Below are 20,566 nucleotides of genomic sequence, written 5' to 3'. Positions count from 1 at the left end.
GCAAACCTGCCCTAATGGTGCTTGATCTGTTCAGGGCACACATAACAAAAAACACAAAGAAGATTGCTGCAGAGCAAAAAACAAAACTTGCCGTCATACCTGCAGGCTTGACATCACAGCTCCAACCACTTGATGTCAGCATTAACAAACCCTTCAAAGCTGCCATGAGAGACGAATGGAACCAATGGATGAAGTCTTCTGGGGACAACTTGACACCACCAGGAAGAGTGAAGAAACCAACTATAGAAGTTTGTACCTGGGTGAAAAGATCCTGGGATAATATCAAGATTGAGATCGTTGTCAAGTCGTTTAATAAGTGTGGCATTTCAAATGCCATAGATGGAACTGAGGACGAGGCAATATATGAAGACAGTAATTCGTCATCAGACACAGATGAGGACAAGCTAATGGATGGGAGTTTTGACAGTGATGAGAAGTTGTATGAATTTTATGATGAATAAAACTTGAGTTCAATAACTTTATGTAATACATTTTTTTTCAAATTTCAGGCCCCAAAATTAAGGTGCGTCTTATACATGGGGAAATACAGTAACATTTCATCACCATAAACAGTTTTTAACATTTCGTGTTTCTGTTACAAATTTTCTCAGTTTAAAGCAAAATTTGATATTCATTTGCTGCTCCGCTGAAAAATCATGACACAGAATGTTAACACTACTAACGAAACTAGTTATTACTTGCAACCTGTCAGTGTACAGGACAATCTCTGAACCACCAACTGTTGGAGGAATTTTGAGCTACAACATACCACTTCAGTTTATTTTCAAACTCATCGAAATGACCGCAGCAGCACCAGTCTGGGAACTTTATTTGTCACACCTTGTATATATACACACACAAACACATACTGAGTTGGCTTTGCATTAGAAACATCTACCTAATACCTCATGGGCCACCTGCTGCTAATAATACAGCCCATATGCATCTTGGCATGGACTCCACAACATGTTGCAAGGTATCCTGTGGTAAAGCTATCCATTCATTATGCAATGTGTCCAGTAATGTCTGCACATTGTCAGGTGGATAGTCATAGTGCTGAATGTTCTTTTCCAGTAGGTCCCAAATATGCTCAAATAGGTTGAGATCAGATGAGCTGGACATTCATGGGAGGATATAAAATTCATTGTCATGGTCTGAAAAACCAGTTAGCAACCTGCCAGGCCTCGTTTTTTTTTTTTTGGTAGTTTTTGGCGCATCGGCTTCTGTGGCCATAGTGCACCTCGCAAGGTTTTTTGCAGTACTTTGATCCAAGCCCAAGGCAGGATTCGAACCCGCGACCTTTGGGTTGCCAGGCAGGCACTTTACCCATCTGGCTAGCCCGGTCGGCACCAGGCCTCGTGGCATGGCATATTATCTTGCTGATAGAGAAACACCGGAGTTGTCTGGACGCACTGTCATTATGAAGGGGTGCAGTCAGTCAGTAACAATAGAAAGAAAGGCTTTCCCATTGATTAATGGTGATCAGAGAACCTTGGGCATGCCACAAACACAGTCCCCAAACCATGACATAGGAGGAGCAGCAGTGCGTAGCACATGCTTCTTGATTAGACCGGGGTTCGAGCCTGTCACCACCAAATACGGAGGATGCGGAAAGGTCAGGGAATGACCACCGCATAACCCCCGTGCAATATGGCCTTAGTTGCTAATGCTCCTAAAAATCAAATAACAACAACAGCCAACAGTGCATCCAATTGACATGGCCTCACTTTCTCCAAATGCAAATATTTGTCTTGCTATTACTACATTTTATGGATGTTATGGGTGGTTAGCTGGGACACTGTGCCGCACTGCTGCTGTGTTACAAGATAAGACAAACAACACAGGCATTGACCACACGTGGCTGTCCCATGCGTGACCTTCGGCTGGTTGTTCAACCACTGTTGAGACTGCGACAGTAGGCTCATGACACCACAGAACAGAAGAATCACTTAACCATGTTAGGTCATCAAAATACAACACCTGCACACGTTGCTCCCACAATCATTCCATGTTTGAAGTTGGAAAGATCATCATTCTGACCCTTCTATCCCACAGACACTCAAAAACTGATCACCATGTGTGAACCACAATCTTATATTAACTGTTCCCAACTTTGAGCATTCGTTGGCATTGCAAACACGATGGGATATTACTAATGCAAAGTCTGCCCAACATATATATTCTACTGGGTTTATGTATAGGTATAAGTATATAGTTATACCTATAGGGTTTCTAAATATGGTTTTCAGTTTTCAAACCTCATATAATAAAGTTAAAAGCAGGCACACTATTGATCACTATAAGGTATGTTCCCGGCACCTGGGATTTCTCCCATCTCCGCATGTGTTTGCTCTATCGAGGACAGTACACTGTCAAGCCAGAGACTTGAAAGTGTGTGGGCCATATCTGTGCAGTGTGATGTGTTGTGCCCATTGTTTGGCCAGCTTATTGGCCGCCGGGCCCTAGTGGGGCCGACGTTGCCCATAACTTGCCACGTGGAGGCTAGCCTGGTGTGTCCAGTATCACAAGTTGCTCTGGCAGGTCCTGCCATCTAGTTTCCTGGAATTTCAGTGGCTAGGACCTAAAAAAAAAAAAAAATTTCATGCATTTGATGTTAATGCTTAATGAGATTGCTGTTAGGAAATCGCTGGTTGGGGTTGAATGCTAGACAGATGTGTTAAAAGGCCTAATAGGTCAGCCAAAATTTTTATGTTAATAAATTTAGACGTGCGAGGCTATATGTTAGATGAAAGATAATAGTGGGAGAGAGGGGAGGCTGAAGACTGGGGGGTAGAAGTAGAAGTAAGGGGTCGATAGAAGAGATGACCCCTGCTAGGCAGTGTGGCAAGCCCCAGGCCACACCAGAGGGAAGTTTGGATGGCAGGTGGGGGAGGTGCCGAAAAGTTACCTTCCCCTGCCAGGGATAGGGGTTGGAAGCAGGCTGGGCTATGTGTCCAGCCTGGGTCGCCATATGGCTTAGGCAGTGATCAGTTGCTGTCCTGGTCTTTGTTCCAATATCTTGGTTGTTCTTTCCTTGTGGTGCTGGTCAGTTTGTCACATCCATGTGTTTGGTCAAGTATGATTGTCCTTTCCTTGGGATCAATTTCCTTTTGTCTCATCTCTGGTTTAAATCAAGTGTGTAGTGACAGCTGTCACTAATTCTTGTGGTCAGTTGTGGTTGTTGAGCCAACTGTTGGGTTGAGAGGAAGCTGTTTGTGGTCGCTGTTTCTCTAGGTGTTTCGAGGTCACAAACTTGCAGTTTTCCTGTTTGTTGCAGAAGGTGGTCACTTTATTCAGAGCTTAGGTTTTCTTGACTTGTTGGGTGATAAGATCTTAGGGTCCCTAGTGTGGTTGTGTCATTTTGTTGTTTACACTTTCTCCTATGTTGGTAATTCCTTTTGTTATTTATCTCGCCACTTTCCTAGTTGGGGTTTGGTGGTTGTGGTAAAGTTTGTCGCTTAGCATATACGGCCTGGGCAAAGTCTGAGAAGGCTCTGTAAGTCTTGGCACTCTCCAGAAGGTGGTGAGTCCAGAATTGATCACTAATGGTCACTAATATTGCTTGGCACTCCAAACCTGAACAAGGCAAGGTTTATTGTGAAGTGCAAGGAAGCCATGGGCTTTTGCTGTGAGAAAAAAAAAAAAAAGAGTAGATAAGAAAATATAAATTATTTGCTTCCCTCCTCATACAGATAACTATCCAGTTGACCTTTGATTTTATTCAAACAGCCAGCTTCAATTACCTGTGAAGGCAATTGAAGGTTTCTGCAATCAATGACTTTCTGGCTAAAAGAAAACTTTCTATAATCTAATCTAAACCACAACCCCTGTAACTTAAGTTTATGCCCCTTAGCTCCGGAATTCTTTATAACAGTGAAAATTACCCCTTCATTCCCCCTTTCAGAGCCTAATAAACCACAGTCAGATCACCTCTGAGATGCCTGGTTTCCAAGCTCAGTAGCCTACATAATCGTCCATTTGCTGATTCACTGTATGAGCTGCCTGTCTTTGGATCCTTTCAAGAAGCTTAATATCTTTTTTTTCAGATGAGGTCTCCATACTTGAACACAGTATTCCAAATGTGGTTTTTACAATTACCTTATACAGTGGGACTATGACCTCCATATCTCTACAGGACAATCTTCAATAAAACATGATAGAACACCGTGGACTTTCCTCACTGCCTGTTTACATTGCTTAGACAACTTTGTATCTGCCTGTATTATAACTCACAGATCCCTTTCTTCCTCTACTGTTTTTAATTCACCCCCACCTTGAGTATAATTTATTTTGAGGTTGCCATTCCTCAAGACCTTGCATTTTGCTGCATTAAAACATAGCTGCCACTTTTCTGCCCATTCTTGCAGCCTGCTCAAGTCATCCTAAAGGAGCACTGCCTGGTACTGATCATTAACTACTCTACCAATCTTTACTTCATCTGCAAATTTTGACGTCAAGCCTTCTAACCCAATCATCGACGTTGTTTATGAAAATTAGAAACAACACTGGTGCAAGAATCAATCCTTGGGGAACTCACTTCTGACTTTACACCAATCCGAATCCATTAATCACAACCTTCTGCCTTGCAGCAACCCAGCAGTCCATCTTAGAATTTTTACAGTAATACCAACATGTTCCAGCTTATACAGTAACCTCTTATGAGAGACTAAGTTAAATTCTTTCCTAAAATCCAAATAAACTATGTCAAAATTGTTCCCTACATCCAGCTCATGGGTAACTGTGTCAAAATAGCCTACTAAGTTACTTAAACATGATTTTCTCTTAACAAAACTATGTTGTGTGTTATTCAGAATGTCATATCTATCTAAATGTCCCTGGACTACACTCTTAATCACTGCCTCTAAGATTTTCCTTACCACTGAAGTCAGACTAAACTGGTCTGTAGTTACCGACTTCGCTAAGAGCAAAGTCGATAACTACAGACCAACCTACTACTACTACATAAAGGCTCCACTACAAAAGTGGAGCCTTTAACATATTGGTGATACAATGTCACTTCTCCAATTCAAAGGAATCTCTCCTGAGTCCAAAGATGCCCTCATAATTAACTTCAAAACTTTAGTAGGAACTAACGAAACCATTTCATAATTTCAAATCAGTATAATTACCATTAAAGTCTTCTTTGAATATGGGTTAACATAATTTGGATTCCTTGGTATTATGTTCAATTCCTGGGAAGCCTGCAATATAAAATAAATATCATTTTAGGTTCTGAAATAAATACATAAAAACAAATGCAAATTTTTTTAATAAAATATATTCATAACATGTTTTTAACCCAACTGCACATGTACTCCATTTTCTTTGCTTCATGAAGCAAACTAATATAGCTTAATAAGGGTAAAATAACAACATTCAATACCGTAGCTCTTTTCAGAAACATGTAATCATTATATGCGTCATTCAGTAAACAAATCATATGAAATGTTAATTCTAAGCAGAGGGGGCTTCTAAAATTCATTTCAAAACCAAGAAATACAGAGTCCAACATTTCTCCACACAGATTTTTTATCATTATTATTAGTAGTAGTAGTGGCATATGATGCAAAGAAGCAAGCTTATAAAGCATCAGCAAAAAAAAAAAAAAAAAAAACTCGCACATCACTTGTCCACCCATTCCAATAATTTGTTCTAGTTCTTCCTGGAATTCATTCAAACTGCCCATCTACATAATAAGAGATGGAAGTTTGTTCCAACAGTCAACCACCCACTGGCTGAAGGCAAACCTCCTCAACATCTATCCTGCAACCTTTATTTTAACTTCAAAATAAAAACCAAAACAACAACACTACTCCATATCATTACTGAAAACCAGATATTTTTTAACAGGTATACCTTGAATTATGCAATCAATGCATTCTAATGTACCAAAAACAAGATCTTGTTTTTAGTATTTAATATATGCAGTTAATACATAACCTTGTTATTTGGTAGTTAATATATAATCTTGTTTGTTAATATGTGCAGTACATTACAGCTCAGGTGTGTTAGCAAATAGTAATAATTTCAGATTTATAATAAAATAAAAAATAAATAAAAAAAAGCAATGACTTTTGAATGGTAATGTAGCATCTGCCACACTGCTTATTCATTCCTTCAGCCAGTGCATAGCAACAAACACAATATATGGTATGTGGATAGCATATGTACATAAAAATAATAACTACCAGACTTCTTTTGGTTCAATTTTAATGAAATTTAAGATGGCTCAACAAAAATCTGTTTAAAAAGCCCAAATAGTAGCTTTTGGTTCCTAGTAGATGGATTTTCATGAAAATCTATCCACTAGGAGGCAAATTATTATGGGCAAACAGCATGGTGAAGTCAACAGGCACAATATGCATATATGCTAATGCATCTAGATTTTTGTGCATAAATTTTGCAACTTGTTTTTTATAAACTGATACATTAAATTGTTTTTCTTTAATGCAGAGTGCATCACCTTTTTAAACCCAACTGTATGTACACATACCTGTGTACTAATAAGGAGGATAAATCTTGGTTTCTGTCGATGTAGAATACCTCAGTAGCCTTTTTTTGCCCTTTATCAGGAAGTCTGCATTAGTTTTCTGTAGGAGTACAAAAATACTTTCAATCTGCATCATTAATTATTTTTTAATTGGAAAAGCATACCCATAAAAATATTTTATGATACCACATTTATCAAAAACACCTGTTCCTATGTCAATTTTCCACAGTTTTGATCAATTTTTTTTTCTCTCACTTTCCTAATGTGAGATTTGGCCTTATGGTAATCAGGAATTTTTTTTTTTTTTTTAATAACAAGGCTTAGTATTAACAGAGGCATATGATGCAAGAAAGCAAGCTTATACAGCAGCAGCCAAAAAAAAAAAAACTTCCCAATTTACCCAACCATTCTTTTTTTTTTATCTAAAGATCTTTTTGGATCTTATTATCCAATATAAGGTCAGAATTAAGAATAAAATTTAAAATTTTTCTAATTTAAACTGCTTCTTGTCTTTTTTTCCCCTCAAAAAAACTATATAAAATTCATCATTGAATTTAGTATTCAATTTGGTATATTTGAATTTGGTGTACAAAATTCATTGGTATATAAAATTCATCAGCACCTGCTAACCAATTTGAATTTGGTACACCAGCTAGACAGTTAAAAAAGTTTATATAAAATTTACAAATTTTGTATGCATCCTCTACTTTGCATCTAACTGGACACAAATTTCACAAAAATTGTCATAATGTGAAGTTACACAATCAAAGACCTGGAAATGTATCAGGATGTAGATTTAAAATATCCTAAAAGCACCCTTAAAAATAGCAGTCATCCAGCCTGCTTCACTGAAAAAAAATCACTGCCATCAATGTTGAAATAACACCACAACACACTCAATCAACCATTCCCTGACACTGAAAAACCCCCACATATCATCAAACATATATTGATAAGGTTAACAGTAGGAGAACTTAATATACCTGATAACTTTTGCAAGTTAGAATCTGCAAAACTTTTAATGCAGTTTGGTCTTTCTGCTGTAACGTGCCAGAATGACATTACACAATACGTATTCCCAATAAATTATCAATTAATTATCAATTAATAACCCAATAAAATTATCAATTATCAATATCAAAAACATGCACAAATGCAGTTGATTAATGAATGCATAAATGCAATATACTGAATTTTTAATTATTAGCTTTATTTTTGTTTTCCCAGTTTGTTTATTGTTACATAGCACTTGCCATCAAAACTTTTTATATTCCAGGAATATTTCATTGGTAGGGAGAGAGAAGAAAAAACATCACAGGCTTAATCACAGAAGTACAAGTATACATAATTTAAATGAAAATGGCAACAGGTGACTGCCTTATACAAGGTTTTGGTGTTTGTTTGCTTTGACCAAAAGTTCCATGTCTGCAAAATGATGATTTCATTCACATCAAATTAGTTATCATGATATTAAGTTTCTTTTAAAACTCTCTGCTGTTGGAAATATCCTGAGAAAAGATATCAATATTTGCATCTGTGGATTTATTTTAGTTGGTTATTAGGAGTTTTATGGTGCATCAACATCTAAAGCTATGTGTGCCAAGGATTTATTTTAGAATGAGTATTACTGACAAACATAAATTATACTGATCATGTCTTGGTATTCACAACAGGTGTTTACTGGAAAAGCATAACAGAAATGCATTTAAAAAAAAACAACACAAATGACTGAAATCCATGCAAAATAAAAAAAAATAAAAAAAGAAAAAAGATAGTCTCCCATAAAACTTTCAGAGAAGCATTCTTCATAAATTTCACAAAAAAAACTGTAAAATTTTCAGATGGGTAGTTAGAACTGCCAGGAGCTACAACATTACAATCCATTTCCCTGTAGCTAAAAACTTGAGGCATATCATTAGACACCATGATATGCTACAACAGACAAACTGGGTGCACTGCATACACATTCCTATGATAGTGTGGGGGTGGTAGACATCAATCAATTATATCATTATCTGAAAAGTGCTTGAAAAAACATGACAGCAACATCATGAACATGTTTACAATTAATATTTTTTTGTAGTCATTATGAACAATAAACAGATAGTGATTCTTAACTTTACAAGCATAAAAATAGCTTACCAAATTTAGTAACTCTGTTGTTTTAAAATCATATAATCCAGTAGAATTAGAGAATCCAACACACCACTTAACAAGCTGTAACCAGTCATTATGTTTGATCAGGATACTATGAGTGACATCAGGTAATTTTAGGGAAATTTCACAAAAGAAAGCTGTATTTTCCAATATTTGGGACAATGCTGAAATTGAAAGAGATACTATCTTAGAAAGTACCTTTATTTACACACAGGCATACAAATTAATTAATAGGATTAAAACTTAAATGTGTTCTAAGAAACCCATAAAGTAAGTTCCAGAACATTATTATGCTAAATATTTCTAGAAAAACATTACCATTTTTAAATGCTCCTGTGAACAGAAATTTACCATCACTGTTTATTGCACTTCAAAGACTAGGTTCCCCCACATAGGTGCCAAAAATAGCAACTATCAGCATCCACACATTATTTGCAATGAGGAACCATTTATATATACACACAGACATACTTGAATGAAAATGGCAGTGAGTACATTTGTCTGTTGTTGAAATTGTATAATTGGTAAGGATGTGCAATGGTAAAGGTATGTGCACTTGTGTTTTCACCAACTCTAAAAAAAAAAATCTTTCGAAGTTCTTCCAGACACTGATAAGATTCAAACCCTAGTCTTTTTCCATTCATCATTACTATTATTTTCCACACCAAGTGAAAGTTTATTTGAACACTCAATTACTTTCCAGCTGAAGGTAAATTTCTGTACATCTATCCTGCAACCATCCTTTTTCAGTTTAAATTAATGTCCCCTTATGTGTCATCAGCATTTAGTTCACTCAATCCAATTAAAGCCTTAAATACTTCAGTTAGGTCTCTCTCTGCTTATTGTTATATCATGTCTGTACAAGTGTGTTCAAGGACTAATATTTGCACCTGTAGTAATAGGGCCAGAACAAGGTGCGTGCTAAGGGTACAATGCACACAAGCCAAAAACATAAGGTTGCCTAAAGTGATGACTTTCTCAATAACAGATGTCACATACAAAATGTCCATTACACTTTGCTTTGCCAACTGCACAAATGCCGCATAGTGGTCATCACTTGCATTGGAATTTAAGTTCTAATATACCAATGTCTGTTATTGGTAGTGCCAAAACTTCATCTTTGACATGACAAGAAGATAGAACATGAAACCAATATTGCTTGGTAGTATTCTGTGTGTGTGTGTGTGAAAGATATACTGTATAAGATATATGTGAAACGATCATGGTAATATGTTGCAGTTTATCAAATTGGTTGTTTGGTGATTTAATTCTTTTAAGCAAATTTCAATTTTTTAAGTGATTAATTGCATTTATTTCACAACTAAGTTAAAAAAATTGGGGAACTGAGTATTTTGCAGCAGACTTCCAGCCATAAAACTGGGTAGTTGAATGATGTGAAAAACATAGTTGAATAAAAAACACCACAAACGTACTCTGAAACTACATCACTTTTGTAAAAAAAAATGGGCAAAATCAATATCAGTATTGTGGCCATTATAAATATTGGTGATTAAAGTTCCGTGGGAAGTATTTACTTGATTTCACTGTGTAGAGTAAACATTTTATTTCATTATGAACTGACCAATGACAGATATGAAATATTACTGTACATTATAAAATACAAAAAAAAGTATGTGACATATGTTCTGTACTTCTTGCTGTTAGTATATTTTAAATCATATGTTAATACCTGCTGGAACAGTGAAGTACTTGTCTGCATGTTTGTGTTGATGTACTTTCTTCTGATTTGGCCAATAAAAATCTTTTTCTTCCATAACTTAATCCCATCTATTTGAGATCAGTTTTTTTGAATCATTCTATCTTGGATCAACTCTCCTCTAACTTTGCTCAAACTCCATCTTACGTCATCTCCATCCTCATTTACCCTCTACCCACAAATCAAGGATCCTATTTACTAGTTTATCTTGACCCTTCTCTTTACATGTCTGATATTTTTGGCTAATAAATATGATCATCATTATTCCACAATAAAGTTGTTATTATACTGAAAATAAGTTATATTCCTTTGGAAATGGAGTGTGTACTCAGGGGCATTTTTATAAATATGCAGATGTTTTAAAGCAACTGCTTACACAAGTCTGATTTCAAAATATATGTAATTAATGCCAAAAAATTTGGGGCAGAAGTTTTAATGGGCCTGCCCAACTACAGACCTTAGACAACTGGCTAACTTGACTAGGCATAAATTTAGCCCTGCATGTATTAATTTCACTGGGGAAAAAAGTCTACGTAACTGTGAAGAATGGCTAATATGCTAATATTAGCCATTACTAACATAATATATATTTTGCATACGTTGTCATTTGCACATATTCACTGTACACCAAAAAAAAGATAAGGACAAGAATTATCAAAATGGGTCATTAATAAGTACCTTGTCAAAGGGATTAGAGCTTTTTCTGATCATAATTGTTGTTTTCCATTCAATTATATTTCCTTTTACACTCCTTCAAATTCTTGTTTAAGGTTTTTCATTACTCTGGCATTCTTGATAGCTGCCTATGTTGCATTAATCCAAACCTTCCCCTGCATTAAAGATAGAGCAAAAGTTGGTTTGTGAATTTTGCCATTATAGTGGAAAGAGCTGGGATAAGGGCAACTTCATAATAACTGGAAGGAGGACTTTATCGCTCCCTTTTAGGAACTGGTTGAATGCAAGCAAATTCCCATATAGAAGGAAAATCACCAGTGTAATAAGTGAATGTAAAAAGGTGACACAATGTAGGGGTTAACTCTAGAAGAGAACTTTTTAAGGAACAGTAGAAAAATGCTATCCAGACATAGGGACCTCTTAGCATTGAAATTGTTCAGAATTTTTCTGTTTTCTGTTGGAAAGTTAAAGTAGTAATTGAATGGAACATGTGCCAAATGGTAAGAGGATTAAGTCAGCTTTATCTTAAGATAAAGATATACCTGTACCATCAGGATGTAACAGAGGAGAAAGGTTAGCCAATAGCATTAAAAAAAAGTGCACAAGATTCAACTACCATTCAGATGCAAAACAAGTTCCCCACTTTTGGACACTATTAAAATGAAATTCGGATTAGTTAATAACTTGTTTACAACTGCCACAAACTTCAATGTACACAGAAAATGAAGCTGAAGATTTGCATACAAGCTAATTGCGATATACTTAATTCCAATCGATCAATTTTGTGACATACATAGCCTTGGTACATCTCTTGGAGAACCATGGTTTAGAATATAAACAAGAGTTAAGGATGGAATAGGGAATAAGGTATTTCATTCCTGATCTCTTAGATATTTTGAAAAGATCATAAATAGTTAAATCTATGGTGGGTTTTCAAAACTTGTGAAACTTGCCCTCACTTGACTGTAAGACTTCCCACTCAGACAGCTACTAACATATAACAGTGATCCTTTCTTCTAATATATACATTTTATTTGTCTGGAAAAGTAAATGTGATTTTAATCAAAATAGATAAGAACTATATAGCCACCCTGTACTTATCAATTAATCTCAACTCAAATATCAAACTATGATCATAACTCAATTACCATCAGTAAAACTCCTTGCCTTTGGAGAAAAGTCATCATTTTAGCTTTAGTGCTGTCAGACAACACTGCATTACTTGCTCAAAAAGGTTTGATAATCATATTTATAACAATCAAACTGTATGAGATATAAGCTTATAAAATCCTGTGTAAATGGAAATGGTTTTATAACTAAATTTAATGAGCAGCTTCAAGTCTCTGTGTTTACTGGTAACATATGATTAGTTGTCTTTTTTTATAAGTTAAAATGTTTGCAATGCAGCTAAAAAAGTTCATAACATACAAAATAAATACAGAAAATAAATAAAATACAAAACAAAATACAGAATGAACGACATATTTATAAATACTTTATCTCTTGAACAGTATATTTTTAAAATTCTGTGAATCAACTTTATATGTCCTTGAAAATAATATTTTATGTATATAAAATATTTTATTTTATGTAATATACCACATAAAAATTTAAATAATGGAACCAACCTTCCTTAACATTTTCTTCTAATGGAAAGTCAGCACCTGGTATGTAGTCAGAGCTTTCAACAGCAATCTTTTTCTTTAATAATACCTATAACATAACAAATAGAGAATTAATAAAATACTTTGAAGAAATTAATTACACTCTACAACACTCATTTTCTCCTTTGCATAACGATGGGAAATTTTGTGCATTTTTCTATCTGAATTACAAAAACATTACCAAAAATGTTCCATCGTCCACTTTTTTTTTTTTTTTTTGAAAAAAGTATATCTGTAATTTCCTTGAAAAAATATTAAAACACCACATTTCACAAGATTTGTTGTAGAGCATTTCAGGTAGCTATTAATTAATATAGTGCAATCACTCAATTGCTAGTCTGGATATTGTTGTATAATGCACTTTTAAAACACTAGTTGCCAAATTGAATTTCTTAGTCACAAATGGCAACCAGATTTGCCAAGCCATGATATATCCCCATGTGTAGGGTCTAAAAATATTCTTGAATGCCTAGTATACAGGAAGTGACAACTCGGGTGTGAATCAAGGTATTACATGATTCTTCATCCATCACAATACCACCACTATAATTAGCTCTCCATGACTCACATCCTAATAGAACAAACAGACTCACTTAACATCTGTCACACGTTTCAATTATAAATTTAGTTTATTGTTGAACTGAAAACAGTGTTTTATTAATTATGATTTGCAAAACTCAATTACAGAATATCACACCAAATTAAATGAGAGAAATCAATAATAATAATAAGGAATATTTTTATGGTATTTCTTTATAATATATTGTACATAACTAAATGGAGAAATAAATATCAATAATAATAATTAATGTTTCTATGGTATTTCTTTCAAGGTCACTCAGCCACCAAATTGAAGCGCAGACACTCACATGGCATCTGTCACAGCTGTTTGCATGTCATTTTTGTGAAGCTTGCAAAACCAAACCAATACAGAAGTTTCAACAACTCTCACTGGCATATCACAGCGATGACATGAGAAATGGAGTGGGGTGCAAGAAACATAAATGCAATGGCTTGTGTGTGGTATCTGTTAAATTCAAAACAAACAATTTATTGTAATTCATAGTATATCAAAATGTAAAAAGAAAATATTGTATAATCATTTAGGAAATAATGGCAGTAATAAGTATATATTTGCTCCCCCCCCCCACTTCCCTGCTAGCTGTGATGGTTTAATGGATGCTTGAAGTAGAAAACCCAATGTTTGGCCTCCATTGCAAAGCTCCAACATTTCCCTATCTTCTCTATCATAACATATGATTTATGTCTTTATAGTTTATGATGGGCATCATAGTGAGATCTGATATTCTTACATTTAAAGGCACAGCTTTAAAAACACCTTTCACAAGTCAGTTACCAATAATCCACTACATCCAGACTACTAATAATGCTTTAGGAGGAAACTGAACCAGTTACTGCAAAAATCCTGCTGCCTCTACTCTGTAATCTGCAAATGGAGAGAGTGCTGGTAGTGTGTATGTTGGGAGCACTGGTAAGATGCTAGGTATAAATATTTCACCACTTCAGACATGCTCCTTCCTTCTCCCAACTTTTACCTCATCTACAACAAAACACATGAATGAGACATAATAATACAGTATGGTATCCTATTCTATAATTGGAAAAATTTTCCCTTTATCATTAAAAACCCCCATAGTTCCATCTGTAACATCACATCAACACAGTAATAGTGAAATACTATAATTACTATTAAGAACCTTATAAACCTCAATCAAATCTCCTCTGAGGTGACTGGTTGCCAAGCTCTACAGCCCACATAATCAGGATCTTTCCTTGTACAGTCACCCTTTTGCCAATCACACCATGTGAGTTGCCTGTCTTTGAACCCTTTCAAGAAGCTCAATGTCTATATTTTTCAGATGAGGTCTCCATATTTGGACACCTTATTCCAAATGTGGTGTCACAATTGTATAAAATTTTTGGACTGTATAAATTATAAATTTAATATAATCCAAAAATTTAACTAATACTTTTTATATGATCATATTAATTCCATAATAAAATTATAAATATCGATATAATTTGGTTAGTTATGCATTTGCTCCTTTTGTTATCTCTCTATACATTAAAAAATGTTTTCCTCCTAGTGATATTTATTCGAGCCAATGGGAGAAGAGTGCGAGGCAATTATGTCACTACAAATGCGATTAATTATTGACAACTGCCTACATAACATTCACTAACCGGCACCTCCGTAGCCAGGTGGGAAGGAGCAGCAGTGCGTAGCACATGCTTCTTGATTAGACCGGGGTTCGAGCCTGCCACCACCAAATACGGAGGATGCGGAAAGGTCAGGGAATGACCACCACATATTCTCGGAGCAATATGGCCTTAGTTGCTAATGCTCCTAAAAACCAAAATAACTAACTAAATTCACCAATCTCGTACACATGCTTCCCTGTCTAACATTCGATGTTCCATTGTAACATTTTTTGTATATTAATGAATATTGCATACTTGTAAATAGTTTAGTCATTTGTAAATATTTTAAATATTTGTATAGTTTATAAATAATTTAGTTAAATATTTCAGTCCTGCTCTTTCAGATGCAACAATATTCCTCATGCATTGTGGGAACCCAAAGGAAAAGGCCTTTTCCTAAGTGAGCTATATGAACACAGGTAAATAATTACATAGCGATATTTATTCGACCTTGAAAACGTTGCACGCTACAAATTCACAGGTAAATAATTACTCAGGTTGTTTCCTGTTTAGATATCGATTACAGTAACTGTTTTTTTGTTCTGGCGGCACAGGAGTTCCCCCCAACTCCGCATGTTTACTCTGTGTAGAATACAATACTCTGCATAAGGTCAGGGTGTGTGTTAGTGTGTGTTTTCTGAAGTATTAGTGTGGGTTGATTGTGTTGTTCCTCTGGTCACTAGGCCTGGGGGGGCTGTGGAGAGCCACTAACAACCTGTTTCCATCATCACCATGGGAAGGTGGGCCAGGACACATTAGGAGAGAAGAAAGCTCTGGCAGGGTGAACCCTGGGGTAACCTAGGCATCCAAAGAGAGCCCTCCCTCTCAAAAAAAAAAAAAAAAAAAAAGGAACTAAAAAATATTTTATTGGAAAGGAGATAATGGGGAGATAGGATGGGGAGAAGGTGGGATAAAAAGGGTAGAGAGCACTTGCCCAATTAAAAGAAGAAACTGTAAGGGAACCCTGGTACAGGACATCCATCCTGGTCCAGAGGGTGGTAGTTGAAATTGGGTGGTGGGGTGAGCCATCAGGCAAAAGGGGAATAGGGGCCACAAATGATGGGGGAAGGAGACTCAACCCCAGGTGGTAGGAATAAAAGAACATAAGGAAAGATTCCTATGGTGGAGCCTGCTTTTTGCAGCTCTGTCCCACACTGGCCAGGGGGTTACCCTAATGGCCAGTATCAGCATCCTACACCATGCCAGCTAGGAAAATTTACAGCATGGTGTTAGCTTGAATAACCATGAGAGCCTGCATAGCCATCAGTCTTTCCGGTGAAGAGGCAAAGATAGAACATGCAATTAATAACTTTCATTCACTCAGTATTCACACAATTTTACTTTTTAGAGTTTTTCTTATACTTTCTGTTTTCTTTTACATATTAGATTAGATTTCAATCAGTGCATTTCAACAAGTGTGTCTTTTACGTAGAAAAGATTTGACTTACTCCATCATACCTCTACATATTACATAGAAAAGCATGTGTGGGGGATGACGAGCAAAGCGAGCAGGGCATCCTAGTTATTTATTATTATTATTCTCATTTCTAGTTATTATTTATAAATCAAAAGAATTTTTTTGCACCTCCAGCTATATCCATATCGTACTTCAATGATTTCAATTATAAAACAATAGTGACTGGAGCAAAAATCAATTCATGACTTTCGCATTATCATGTGACTGAATTCTTTATAGTGTACTATCTCATCCTTCATAATAAAAAGATGCTGAAATGATAATGAAAATAGAATTTAATATCTACTTACTTCAAACATTTTTTCAAACAGAATGGATAACATTTTATACTGTTTCTCATAGTCAGCAAAGTTCATTATTGTTTTAACTGCCTCTAGTTGTTCTGCTCGTTTATGCCGAAAGAGTGCCTTAACTAAAAACCTATAGTTAAGAAAAACCATCTTCCTATCAGCTGGTGTACCAAAAAAATTAACAATAGCAGATGGTTAAATTTTGTACATTTTATTCCAGTATTTCTGGAATAAAAAATGAGAAATAGTTCACAACTCTGCAGTATGCAATAGTATCAGCCATCTTCAAAAAACAGGAACATAACTAGAAAAAAATGGTTGCATAAAAATTGTAATTTTTAAGTATCAAAATGACAGCCATCTTGGTATATTTTGTATACCATTAAATACATTCTGAAACAACAGGAATAAAACAATATGAAATAAAGTTAACCGCATATTCTTCACTATTTTGATGGCACAAAAATATTTAAATTAAAAAAATGAAATATTCATATTAAACTTTAAAAAAGTTTTTAAAATTTTTTTAAATAAACCTGATCATCTAAAAGACATTTGATTTTTCATACTTCTCAAATTCTAACCCAATTGCAAAATGCGAGTGTATGATGACAGCCTTGCTTGACTGGAATTTGTGGGTTGGTGACACACACACTAGCAAGGCTTTTGTGGATTTATTGAATGATTTTTTTTCTACAGCATCATGTTCGGGAGGCAACTAGAGGGAGTAATACTCTTGATCTGATTATCAGTAGTGATTCTTCATGCATTAAGAATCTGCAGATAAAGGAACCACTTGGTGAAAGTGATCACAGTGTACTAATGTCCCTTTACTTGTTAACAGGAGAGATTGCTTCTACAGGGATGGGATACACTTAAATAGAAAGGGTGCAAGAATATTTGCTGATGCTATCGAGGCAGTGTTAGGTGGGTCGGAAAACTGCTAGCTTGGGGGGAGACAAAGACCAATAGATTGACAGTAGCCACTGGCAGAGGTGAAAGAGATTCTTGCACTGCTTCTATTAGAATGAGCAGAAGCCTGAAAAACAAGATGCATGGTATTTCAGAGACTGCTGGGAGCCATTGCGGTACAAGTGAACACATGGGTTGTGTTAGGGTAGCTAAGAATAGAAACAGGTGCAGGTATACTTGCGTGTACACCAATGCTAGGAGTTTAGTAAATAAATTTGATGAATTTGAGGTATTGCTCAAAACATCAAAGGCAGATATTGTTGGGATATCAGAGACGTGGTGTCACACAGATATAAGGGATGCAGAAATGCAATTTGGGGAGTACAACGTCTACAGAAAGGATAGACAGGATAGGAAGGGGGGAGGGGTTATGCTATTAGTTAAGAAACACATAAAAACCAAGGAAGTGAAGCCAGTCGACATCGCTGGACAGTGCAGTGTTGAGTCAGTTTGGTGTGACATAAGCATTGGGAGATCAAAATTGAGAGTAGGAGTGTGCTATAGGTCTAATGACTCTGATGAGTATAATAAGGAACTGTACAGGGAAATAGAGTGGGCCAGTAAATCAGAGAGTCTTATAATGGGAGATTTTAATTTCCCAGATATTGACTGGAATTTGGGGGCTGGTTACTCACACACTAGCAGGGCTTTTGTGGATTTATTGGATGATTGTTTTCTACATCAGCATGTTCGGGAGGCAACTAGAGGGAGTAATACTCTTGATTTGATTATCAGCAGTGATTCTTCATGCATTAAGAATCTGCAGATAAATGAACCACTAGGTGGCAGTGATCACAGTGTGCTGAAGTGGGATTTACTCAAAGAGGTAACTACCATTAGGGGTAAAGGGAAGGGTTATTGCTTCCGTAAAGGCGACTACGATGGACTGAGACAGTATTTAAATTCTATACAGTGGCCAACTGATGATGTTACCAACAGCTAATTCAAAATGGGAAGCATTCAAAGAACTTATCTTGGAAGCTACTAGGCTTTACATACCAACTAAGAAATATTGTTCAAGGTTTAGGCCAAAATGGATGTCAGATGAACTAATGAGGCATATGGCAGAGAAGAAAAATGCATGGGATACTTACAAATTAACACATGACACAGAAGCCTATGATAGATACAAGTTGATATGCAACCAAGTTACAAAGGAGGTTAGGCAGGCGAAGGCAGATTACGAGAAATCCTTGGCAAGGGATGCAAAGAAAAACAGCAAAGAGTTCTTTACTTATGTAAACTCTAGAAGGAAGGGGATGAATCAGATTGGTCCACTTGATATTGATGGGTCAACTGTTGATGATCCTGCTCAGGTAGCTAACAAACTAAATGAATATTTTGCATCGACATTCACACATGAGGAGTTATTCAGCAAGGGGAATGCCAGAGGTGTATTCAACTCTAGCAGTAAGCTACAGAATCTTGAAATAACTGGGAGTAAAGTGGAGGAGAAACTGTTGAAGATAAACACAAGAAAGGCACCCGGGGTGGATGGGATCTATCCAGTTATATTAAAGGAGGCAGCAAAGGAAGTAAGCAAACCCTTAGCCATAATTATGAGAGCTTCCTTGGACTCAGGGGAGGTACTCATAGACTGGAAATGTGCAAATGTGACCCCAATTCACAAAGGAGGATCAAAGGCTGACACAAGTAATTATAGACCTGTGAGCTTAACTTCTGTTCCAGGAAAATTAATGGAGGCACTGGTTAAAGAAGCACTGCAGGATCATTTAGACAAGACTTCAGTTATAGCTCAGACACAGCATGGTTTTGTTAAGGGGAAGTCTTCCCTGACCAACTTGATTGGATACTATGATGCAGTCACAAAAGAACTGGATGCAGGGAATAACTTTGATATTATATACTTGGATCTTAGAAAGGCTTTTGATACTGTTGCACATGGAAGACTGCTACACAAATTGGAGCAGTGTGACATTGGAGGCAAATTGCTGCTATGGATAAAGGGGTGGTTGAGGGGGAGAAGACAGAGAGTGGTAATCAATGGACACTGCTCATCGTGGACTAATGTTATTAGTGGAGTCCCTCAGGGCTCAGTGTTGGGTCCATTATTGTTTTCTGTATTTATAAATGATATTGATGATGGTATATCAAGCTTAATGTCCAAGTTTGCAGATGATACAAAGGTTGGCAGGGTTGTCAAGGACACTACTGGCACTATGCTGCTGCAACAGGATCTGGAAAGGTTGAGCAGATGGGCTGAGAGGTGGCAAATGAAGTTAACATTGACAAATGTAAAGTACTACACATGGGAAAAAGCAACCCCAGAGCAACGTATCAACTCTGTGGTACTACACTGACAGTGGTAGAGAATGAAAGGGACTTGGGGGTGATTGTGCAGGCAGATATGAAGTTCTCTGAGCAGTGCAGACGGGCTGCAAGAGTAGCTCATGGAGTATTGTCAATGATATACAGGAATTTTTCCAGCAGGGATAAGGAGGTGATTATTCCATTGTATAAGGCAATGGTCAGGCCACACCTAGAGTACTGTATACAGGTCTGGAGGCCTCATTTCAAGAAGGATGTAGAGCTGCTGGAACGAGTACAGAGAAGGGCAACAAGATTAGTGAATGGAACAAAGGGGTGCTCTTACGAAGAAAGGCTTAAGTTTTGCAAATTACAGTGTCTGGAGACTAGGCACCAGCGAGGTGATCTGATAGAGGTGTATAAAGCCTTGAATGGTTTAAGCATGCTCAATGCTGATGGGATTCTTCCTCTAGCTCAGAAAAATCACCTGAGAGGGCATAAATTCAAATTGAGGAAAGACAGATGTAGGATAGACGTGCGGAAATTTGCCTTTGGCCAGCGGGTGGTTGGTTGGTGGAACAGACTGCCATCCCTTGTGGTGGAGGTTGATAGCCTAAATAAGTTTAAGGCTCA

The 20,566-nt window shown here is 36.4% G+C and overlaps 1 protein-coding gene across 2 annotated transcripts in view; it reads right to left on the bottom strand.

The window, feature by feature from the left end:
* LOC150088073 (coiled-coil domain-containing protein 134-like) overlaps positions 1–20,566 on the bottom strand; it is a 37,586-nt gene that overhangs the window by 5,732 nt on the left and 11,288 nt on the right. Inside the window, exons 2-6 of one of the 2 annotated variants that reach the window (XM_090370559.1) lie at positions 16,694–16,815; positions 12,668–12,752; positions 8,633–8,811; positions 6,494–6,590; positions 5,128–5,201 (exon numbers count right to left, since the gene is read on the bottom strand). In XM_090370559.1, the coding sequence (XP_090226685.1) occupies positions 6,501–6,590; positions 8,633–8,811; positions 12,668–12,752; positions 16,694–16,815 (476 nt within the window). In that variant the 3' untranslated portion in view covers positions 5,128–5,201; positions 6,494–6,500. Of the gene's footprint in view, positions 1–5,127; positions 5,202–6,493; positions 6,591–8,632; positions 8,812–12,667; positions 12,753–16,693; positions 16,816–20,566 lie in introns of those variants that run through there. The other variant, XM_090370558.1, reaches the window with a different exon arrangement.

The sequence above is a fragment of the Mastigoproctus giganteus genome, chromosome 3 (genome assembly GCF_048544385.1).
Source record: "Mastigoproctus giganteus isolate SK-2022 chromosome 3, ASM4854438v1, whole genome shotgun sequence".
Classification (NCBI taxonomy): Eukaryota; Metazoa; Arthropoda; class Arachnida; order Uropygi; family Thelyphonidae; genus Mastigoproctus; species Mastigoproctus giganteus.
Note: the sequence above shows the minus strand (reverse complement) of the source record. Positions and strands in the feature narration are given on the sequence as shown.